General features: G+C 49.0%; 1 protein-coding gene across 9 annotated transcripts in view; it reads left to right on the plus strand.

Annotated features, from left to right (window-relative positions):
* The window catches only part of ACVR1 (activin A receptor type 1), a 118,435-nt gene that overhangs the window by 82,775 nt on the left and 25,397 nt on the right, over nt 1-10,263 (plus strand). For all 9 annotated transcript variants that reach the window (XM_025199936.1, XM_025199935.1, XM_025199934.1 and 6 more), the window contains one exon: nt 4,086-4,232. In XM_025199936.1, coding sequence (XP_025055721.1) covers nt 4,086-4,232 — 147 coding nt within the window. The remainder of the gene's footprint in view (nt 1-4,085; nt 4,233-10,263) is intronic.

Here is a 10,263-nt window from a genome sequence, read left to right on the forward strand (position 1 = left end):
GTACTCCCCCCTTTTAGTCCTCAGGCGTTCCTGAATGCCCTTGCTGAGCCAAGGGGGTTTCTGAGCACTTACCCCCCACATTGCTTCTCTCAGGGACTATTATCCTTTGGGCCTGGAGGATCACCCCCTTAAGGTACGACCATCCCTCGTGGACTCCCATCTCCTCTACCTTCTGGGCCCTCAGTGCCTCCCCCACCAGTCTCCTAAACTCATTGAAGTTGGCCCTTCTGAAGTCAAGGGCTTTAGCCTTGGTGTGAGCCCTTGATACCCTGCGTTGGATAATGAAATCCAGCAGGTGATGATTGCTATTGCCCAGGTGGTCAAGGACCTGCAGTCCCCTCCCCATGTCATCCCCCGTGGCCAGGACCAGGTCCAGCAAGGCGTTGCTCCTAGTGGGGCTGTGCACTTGCTGGATAAGGTGAAGGTCCTGTAATACAGCTAGGAACCTCTGCGAGCGGTCAGACCAGGCTGTCTGCTCCTCCCAGCAAACGTCTGGGTAGTTTAGGTCACCCATGACAATAACATCCCTTGACCTAACCGCCTCCATAAGCTGACTGGAGAAGTCCTGGTCCAGCTCTTCCCCCTGGTTGGGTGGTCTGTAGTAGACACCCACCGTAAGGTCCCTTTCACCACACCCCCTTTGTAGTTTGATCTATAGTGCGTCTGCCTGACCCTCTAACCCAAAGCTAATCCTTGATGATGTGAGGTGTTTTTTGACATAGAGCGCAACCTCTCCACCTTTCATCTCAGAAGTAGCAACTTTGCTTGCTCTGTAGTGATGGTCTGTCTACAGTCTGTAGCCTGGACTGTAATAAAAATCAAAGAGCTTTGTAGGGATGGGAGTGGAAGCAGGGGGGTGGATGGGGGAAATAAGAATCAGGGCCCTGAAGAAGATGGGAGTGGGCAGTGGGGAGGGAGAGGGTGACTAATGGATAGGCAAGGACATAGAAGGGGAAGAGGGTTGGAGATGCTGGTGATAAGCACGGATGTTGGTTTTCTCCAAATTAAAAAAAAAATCCCTAATTTTGGGGTTAAAAAAGTAATCCCAAATCCACATTTTCTGTGATTTTTAAATGACCCCCCTCTCTCTCTTCAGAGAGAGGTTTTTCATTTTAATCATGGAAAAATGTGGATTTGGGGTTACTATTTTTTAACCAAAAATGCGGGATTTTTTTTTTAAGTTGGAGAAAACCAGGATCCCTGGTGATAGGGTAGACAGGAACCCAGAAGCAGAGAACTGGGTGAGAGGGCAGTGGAATCAATTACATTTATTTCAGGGAAATAAAGGTAGGGAGAAGAAGCAGGGACCATGAGATGAAGGGAGCAGCAGAGAAAGGGGAGATCCTGCCATGGGATGGAAAAGATGAATTCAGGATTTATCCATAGCCCTTGCCATGGGGAAAATGGAGATACAGCCCTTATCAGGAAGGTAAGGGTGTAGGGATTTTCAGGGAATTCTGAAAGCGAGGAGGGTGTTATGAAGTGCTTCTGAAGGAGGAGGAATGCAAGGAGTCATGTGGGGTGGGGGGCAGTGCATCTACAGAAGTACAAAGTTGTGTGCGCTTCTCCCCCCCCCCCCCCCCACTTTCCTCCCCCCCCCCCCCCACCTCTTTCCTCCCCACGAGGTAGGCGTTTATCATTTAATAGTTTATTTTCTGTAAGGGGAGGGCGAGAGCGGCTAAAGGAGAATGAATTAATAAGAATTATGAATTAACACGATCAATAATAATAATAATGAATTAATCATTAATGAACTAGTAATCATATTAATTGCTCTGTGCTGCCTCTGGGCAGCTTCCCCACTGCTGTCACTATCTGCCCCCTTGGCAGTGCGAGCAGCATGAGTAGTATGTATCAGTATGGCCAGAGTGGGCCCCCCTGATGGCAGCGGCGGTGGGGAAGCCGTAGGGGTAGTGCCCCATGCCTAGCACATGGGGTCATGCTGTTCCGCCACTGGGTAGAGGAAGAGTGAGCAGGCTGCACCTAGCTTGCTACCCGGTGGCCTGGCAGACAGCAGGTAGTAGTGCTGGGAGCTGAGGCTGGCCAGTGAGTACCGCATGGCTGCGGTGGGCTCGGCCAGCTGCTCCTTGCTGCCTGGCGAGCCCTTGCACTTGTTCTCCTTGGAGACCGTTAAGGAGCTCAGTGCCTGGCCTGGCTCAGCCTCCAGCATCGTGCTGCCCAGCTTCTTGGTGCCCTTGGCCAGCTCCAGGAACTGCTGGGGCAAGCCCGCGCTGTGCATGCCACTTCAGGGCTGGGGCCAGAGCCAGCCTGGGCACTCCTCTCCAGCAGGTGAAGGGGCCGCCATGCAGGAGCTGCTCCTCCAGCTGCATGCTCAGCTCAGCCCTGCCCTGGCCTAGCGTGGACACGTGCTTGAGCCCTTTCCCTGCCTCCCGTTCCTGCTCCCCCAGCCTGGGTCCCTCTACTCGGCAGGGCTCATGTCCAGGAGCTACAGTTGCTGCAATCTCTCTCTGCTCTGCTCTGTGCGTGCCTTCATCTGGGCTTGGGGCCAGTTTCACTCCCCTACCTCCCCCTGATCTGGCCATTTCTCCTGGGCTGCCCAAGGCAAAACCCCCCACCCTGGGCTGGGAAGGCGCAGAGGGATTGCTCCCTGGCTGGGAGGGAGGCTCTGGGGGTCTCAGGTGGTGCTGAGCCACGAGTGGGGGAAAAGCCGGACAGACCCTATGCCAGTGTGGGAGGGGAGACAGGGGGTTTAATTCCCCTCTCTCTTTTCCCCCTTCACCTGAGGCACTGCCTGGGCTGCTAGCTAGCCACTTCCCACCACTGCTTGGGGGTGAGCCTGGCAGGGCTGCTTCCTCCTCCAGGCATACCCTGGCTACAGTCCCTGCAGGCCAGGGTTGGGGTTTAAAGCCCTCCCTAGTCATACTGAGCAGTCTGCCAGGTCCTGGCTATGCCCCCCCCCCCCCCCCCCCCCGCTGCCCTTCAGTCTCCTAGCCACTGTGGAAGGGAAGGGAGAGCTTACTTCTAGCTGCAGCTATGTAGCTGCATTTCTGGAATCAAAAGTGAATGTCTGTCTATTCACTTATTTCTCAGTTCAAGCTATGCAGGTTAGACTATTTTGCAAAGATTGAATCAATTCAGGCTCAGGCTTTTTGAATGTCTATACTTAGTTGTTGTCATTAAAATTTAAGTATACATCTTTTTCAGATTCATAGAACAAAATTTAGCCTTCTTAAACATCTTGATAGTGCATCCAGTGTTTTACTGAGAATTATTTCCACAACTAAATTGATGTTCACTTGAGTTCATGGTTTTTGGATAGAGTTAAAAATAGTCTGCAAGGCTGTGAAATAGGAGCTACATTACCAGGAGCAGCTAACAGACAGCAGGATATAACAAAAAGGGATAGCTTGATTAGTGGAACCTCTGAACCATTAAAAACGGAGAGGGGGTCATTAACACCAGTGGAATCAAGAGTTTAGAAGGAATTGGGTAGATTATAATGAGCCATGAAGTCAGGTGACTCCCTTACTGCTTCCTAAATAGAAATGCTGCTGCCACTATCAGGAAGTTGTTTTTAAACTTAGGGTGGACCAGAAATCAAAGTAGGGTTGCAGTGGCACCCGCCCCGCCCAATTCATCTCTGCTTCTCAGCTTTGCCCCTAAGAGTTCTATTGTGATTGCCAGGCATTGTGGTAGAAAACAGCCCTCAGCAGGATTCAAATATGAAGAGTGTCATGTCCTCGGGGGGCACATTAAAAAGTGTGTGTGTGCACAGAAACCAGTGTGGGGAAAGGCACTAGAGACAGCTGTGGCAGAAGTGGACAAGCACTATGGATAGTTAGATATGTGTATAATAAAGATGCCTTATCCTTATGTTCCTGTGAGAGATTGTGTTGGCTTTAACAATATATGTGTATATGTATTGCAGCCTTCACATTATGTTAATATGTGCTTATGCATTGCATTAATTTATGCAGCATTTGAGAGCAAGTGGGCAGTGCACTGCATTCAGTGTTGCGTATTGAATTTGTAAATGGATAATTTCAGCTGGGATACTTGTTACAGCTCATTCTTTTTAGTAGAGACTGCTGGTCAAAATCACCTGACTTGCTTGTTTTTGCCAGGAAAAGGCCGATATGGAGAGGTCTGGAGAGGGCAGTGGCAAGGAGAAAATGTTGCAGTGAAGATCTTTTCTTCCCGAGATGAAAAATCCTGGTTCCGGGAAACTGAACTGTACAACACTGTATTACTGCGGCATGAAAATATTTTAGGTAAGTATATAAAGCTAGCCAATTGTCCGTCAGGAATGACAAGGGTGGCCGGAGCGTGCAGGGATGGAGCCCTGTGGTGCCCCCCCTCTTGTCTGGGCCTGCTCTCCCTTTACCTCCTGCTGCTTGGGGTCCGGGCCTGCTCCTGCCCCTCTCCGCTGCAGCGGCTGGGGGGAGAAGGGGAGGAGTGGACTTGGGCCCGATGCGGGAGAGGACTGGGCCTGAGGATGGAGACAAGCTGACCCGCTGTGGCAGGAGGAGCAGCAGGCCTGGGCCGACCCAGCATTGGCGGTAGGGGGAAGCAGCAGGCCTGGCCTGATGCAGCAGTAGCTGGGGGACAGTAAGAGCGGGCCTCCTCCCCCACTTGGGCCTGGGCCCACTCCTCCCCCACCCCCTTCCTCCCCTCCCACCCTGTCAGTTTCAGGCGCGCTCCTCCCGTTCCCCTGCCACGCTGTAGCGCTGCTGCTATTCCCCCAACCTGCGTCGGGCCCTGCAGGTGGTGTCGACGGAAGGGAGGGGGTGGGCCGAGGCCCGAGCTAGTCGCCTCTCCCCCCCGCGGTGTCCCACCCCCGCTCCCGCGCTGCTGCCGCTGTCGCATGCAAGGAGGGATGTTGGGTGGGGGGAACGAAGCCAGCTCCGGAGGCTTTGCCCGTCCCACCCCCCCGCCTCCATCGTTGCTACCTGCTCCAGGGAGCAGGGCTGGGCTGGCCTCACCCCCCCTGTTCTGTCCTCTCTGTTACCCCCACCTCCAGGGAGCGGGGCAGGGGGGGGGCTCCCAGCACAGCTGACCTCACCCCGCCCCCCCATCCCCTGTGTTCCCACCATCATGGCGGCCCTCTACCGTGCCGCCAGCTCCTGTTCAAACGCTTGTTCACACTCTGATTGGCTGTTTGTCAGCCAATCAGAGCGTGAATAAAGCATTACGGACAGACAGACATAAGCTTTTATAATATTAGAATGGATGCAAGCATTCTAAGGAGGAACATTAGGAAAGAATGAGTTAATTGAGCAACAGTCTGTCATACTCACTTTTGTAGATAGTGGGCAGGTTTTGGCTGTTGTGTTTGGGGAACAAATGTGCTAGAGGGAAACTTACAAGGAGAAGGGAAGAATTTAGAGCAAGATCCTGGAGATCTGTGCCTATGATCAGAGCGGTCTTCCTGGCAACAGTGATCCGTTGTCTTAGCAGGCAGTGTTGTGATCTTCTGTTTGCTGGCAGCACAGCATGCAATGAGGAAAGGACTGCCACCAGAGCCTGTGCTAGCACCTCTGTGTGTTGTGCCCCAAAGGAGAGAGGCTGGTGATTTCTGAGAGTGGAGTCCAACACTGGGCCAAGAGGAGGGTGGTTCTGGGCCCAGGAACATTATGAGGAGTGGGAACAGCAGGGTAGTTTCATACAAGACAGCATTCTTGTACTATGTGCTTTCACGTGCAAGATGTGGGAGGTGGTAGTGCCTCTACTCATCGCTGGTTAGGCCTCATCTGGAGTACTGTGTGCAGTTCTGGTTTCCACATTTTAAAAAGTACATGAAGATAGAGAGGGTCCAGAGGCAGGTGACAAAAGCTGATCAAGGAAAGGCTTGGAAGGCAAGTCATATGAGGAGACTGAAGGAACTAGGCATGTTCAGCTTGCATAAAAGGCCCTTAAGAGGCGACATGTTAGCAGTCTTCAAATACTTGAAGGGCTGCCATAAAGAAGAGGGAAAGTACCTTTTCTCTTTTGCTGCAGAGAGTAGGATGCAGACCAATGGCTTAAATTACCTTGCAGCAAAGGCAATTTAGATTGGATATCTGGAAAAACTTCTTCACTGTGAGAATAGTGAAGCAGTGGAATAGACTGCCTAGGGAAGTTGTGGACTCTCCATCACTGGAGGTGTTCAAGAAGAGGTTGGGTAGCCACTGGTTGGGGATTCATAGATGCTAGGGTCAGAAGGGACCTCAGCAGATCGAGTCCAACCCCTTGCCTGGGCAGGACAGAGTGCTGGGGTCAGATGATCCCAGTCAGATGCCTATCCAGCCTTTTCTTAAAGACCCCCAAAGTGGGAGAGAGCACCACCTCCTTTGGAAGCCCATTCCAAATTTTGTCCACCCTTACCGTGAAGAAGTTTTTCCTGATATCTAGCCTAAATCTGCTCTCTGTCAATTTGTGACCATTGTTTCTTGTTACTCCAAGAGGCTCCCTGGTGAAGAGAGCATCTCTGGCATAGCTATGCCTATTTTCTGTCATGGGTACTTCCCATGCTCCTTGGCTTTGATGGTTGCTGCCACCCTTCCCCCATCCCCCCTGTCTTTTTTTGGCTACGTCAGGGTGTTTTTAAGCCTCCCCAGAGGCATTAGGTGTTGGTTATAGCTAAGGCTGGGAACTTAAGTGGAGTGTGCCAATTTTCCTGTTACAAGCAAAGCCAAGAGGTTCCTGGCCAAAGGGTCTTGAACTCTGCTCAGGGTCCGATCGATTGCCATATTTGGGGTCAGGAAGTAATTTGACAGATTGGTATGGACTGTGGGGGCATTTGCCTTCCTCTGTAGTGGGGGGTGCAGCCCTCTACCCTGGACCTCTTGAGCATGTATTGACAATATCTTATAGAAGCAGAACATTGGCTGCCATGATTCCCCTGCTTTATCTGTGTCAGGTTAGGGTGTTAGCATTGTCTGCATTGTCAGGGTTGATGGTAGTCTTGCGAAGAGTTTGGATTATGGATTGTACAGGATGGTTATGATAGGAATGATCCTGCTTCAGACAAGGGGTTGGCCTAGATGATCCCACAAGTCCCGTCCAGCCCTACTTCTCTATGATTCTCTGCACTCAAATATTTGAACCTTAATATTCCTCATGAGTTCCTGGATACAGACATGTTGTTTAGGTATGAAAAAAGGATGTTATAAACAGTAAAACTAGCTCTTAAGAAATATTGTCTTAGTTGTTGTGTAAATGATGTGGATCTTTATGAGGCTATTGAGATTTACCTATTTTTAAGAAATTTTACTATCGAGTACTGTGTGTGTGCCATAAACACGCTTCCTAAGCCTGCACATGCTAATAACTGTAACACAAGGTGTTTCAAGCGTGTGCACTTAACCTGAAGGTAACTTGAGCTAATATAGATGCTACGGTCTTTGAGACTAGTGTACTAAATTTAAATTAGGTGATTGGTTAAAGATAGAACCCTTGCTCATTGAAATACAATGCCCTTGTCTTCGCCTTTTAAATATGTTAAAACATCATAGGCCTAAGGTTGCATGGTTTTCCTAGCTGGTGTCCTCCTGCACTCTTATGGCTATTCCTACCTTCTGACTTTTACCTTCTTACCTTCGTAACTGTTATGTCTTGATTCTAGCTCCAGGATATAATCCAATACTGTGTTGTGTCTTGTAACCTTATGTTCCTTACTATGAAACAGAGCACCGAGATTATCCGTTTTTGTTATGTGTTCTTAACTTTTTTTCCCCCAGAGTTTACGTTGAAATCAAATTTATCTCCTTTTAAAGTTCAGACTTCAATTATAGTTGCTCTTCATAGTCACCTATTTTTCCTGTAAATAAATTTGTATCCTAATATTATTGATGATTACTGAGGCCTAGTGCCATTTTTATTACTTGTTCCTGTTACAGCTCTCTGCATAGATCTAAATAAATGTTTTATTCCTTTAACTTCATCATACATGCACAACCTAAGCTAGTTGTACTATGTGCTTTAGGTGGGCCCTTTCCTTCCATGTGGACACAATCTCAACCTTTTCAGCTTTTCATTTCTTAGAATGATGCACCAGCAAGTCTCTCTAGTCTAGTGACATACTTACCTATAACCTGTATAATTACAGACAATTTTGTTAGGCCCCTTTTTGTTTTCCTGTTGAAGAATGTTCCAGCAGCCCTGTGGATCAGCATCTTTAATGTTTGTCTCGTGTTTACTGAAATGATTTCCTTTGTTGTTAAAAAAAAAACAAAAACCAAAAAAAACCCAACAAAAAACCATCATCCTCAGAGCATGAGTTTTTGAACTTTCCTTCCTGAGAGATTACTGATTTGGCTGAAATATTCATTGTCACCATATTCCAGTACAGTGGTGTTTAATCTTTCTTAAATAATGGTCAAGTTTGGCAATTAGAATGTTTAAGGTTCAGTATCAAGTAATCCTGCACTTTACCAAAAAATAATTGAGTTTTTGAAAGAAAGCAGGTGGCAGCGTGTTCTCTCAACTCCCCTGGGATACATCTCTCTGGGCTTATAATAAACATTAAATTTTTACTTTTAGGTGACAGGAGGAACATTAATTGCCTCCAGGGCAAGAGCTGTTCACTTCAATTGTGTGTAAATAGCATGGTATAGCAGGAGCAGCTCAATCTCTTTTTGCCTCCCAGTCTGGGTTTTGATCTCATCTAGAACTTTGGTTCTGAAAAGAGTTTGGGGTGGGGGTGAGGAGAAAGTTGTCCTTCCTTGGTTTCCTCGGTTTACAAAACAAATTGTTCTTATTACACTATAAAGAGAAATTGAGCCACTGTGAGTAGTGGTATTCACTCCAACCCAGGTGAGCAGCTCAACTTAGTTGCCTGGTATTTAGGTGAGAAGAACTTGTTATGATAGTGCTCTAGTCTTTTGGTCTTGTCAAGCTCTGCTTGGCAATTTGCCATCATCTTTATGTCCTACTGATCTGTAGTTGGATGGGATATTTTTGGGTGGCTTTGGTACCTAGAGCAGTATAGAGCAGCCTTGAGGTTTTGCTAATTTGTCGGGCTACAACAATCCTCAAGTGGTCTTTCCAGCATCTGGAGAAGAACAAGCTTTTTGATGATCAACCCATGTAAGCTTACCTGTTGGTGACAGTTTGAAGGAAACATTTAAAAGATATGATAAATCATGACTGCTTTGGTTGTGAGTGTATTTTTCCTGGCTATTATGAGTTCATAATCTGAAGATCTGTCATTTATCTATAAAGCAGACATTGATCAAATAGGTACTGTGACCAAGTCTACTATTCTTCCAAATACCTTTGGTCAGAAAGGAGCAGTATTTCATTTTCCATACAGATCTCACTTAAGTCAGTAGTTTGGGCTATATATAGCTGTAGATCAGCATCTTTAAATCTGAAACGTTAACAGGTGTAGAATATGTCTGCCTGCCTGTTTAGCAGATTAGTTCACCGGAAACATGCTGATACCTGCTCTTTATGACCTGTATGGGCTGTTTCTTGGCCTTGGGTAAAATTTTTAAGTTATTGTTTTTGACCAATAAGGACTTAAATGGCTGGGACCTGTGTCTTAACTCTCCCCAGTGTAACATAGGTAGAGTCATGGGAGAGAGATGCTGGAATTGGAGTTCCTGTGCAGGTTCCACAGCTTTAACACCCCACTCTTGGACCCAAAATAGCTTGAACTAGTTGCTCTCCAGTGCAAGCTGTAAAACGTAAGCATATAGGGGAACTTTTGGGTAGAGAGTAAATCAGGGGTGGGCAAAACATGGCCTGCGGGCCGGATCTGGCCTGCGAAGCCATAGTATCCAGCCCAGGGGGCCCCTAAAAAAATTTGGAAAATTAATATTTCTCTGCCTTTGGTGCCTGTAAAAAATGACAGGAACCAAGGGCAGTAGGACCCAGGGAAGCCCAGCGGTCTCCAACAACAGCGGGCCTGCCCAGCCCGGCCCCCTAGCCAGAAGCCCCTTCTGGGGTTTCTGGCCTGGGAGCACGTGGCTGCCCCAGCGCAGGAAGCTCAGGTAAGTGGGGGGGGAGGACCCCCGGGCAAGGAAGGAGTGGGGGGTGGGGGAAAGCGGCCCCTCCCCACCCACTCCTGGCACCCTGCGTTGCAGCTGCTTGCAGCTCGCGTGGGGCTGCCTGTGCCCGCTCCAGTCAGCCCCATGCGGGCTGTGAGTGCCTGCAGCATGGGGCACCGGCGTGGGGCGGGGGAGGGACCACTTCCCCCCTGTGCTCAACTTTTCCCTGGGCTCCTTCCCTGGGCAGAGAAAAGTGGCCCCTCACCTGCCCCATGTCCGGCACCCTGCACTGCAGGTGCTCGCAGGCTGTGCGGGGCTGTCCGGAGCAGGC

The sequence above is a fragment of the Alligator sinensis genome, unplaced genomic scaffold (assembly GCF_000455745.1).
Source record: "Alligator sinensis unplaced genomic scaffold, ASM45574v1 scaffold389_1, whole genome shotgun sequence".
NCBI classification, from domain to species: domain Eukaryota; kingdom Metazoa; phylum Chordata; order Crocodylia; family Alligatoridae; genus Alligator; species Alligator sinensis.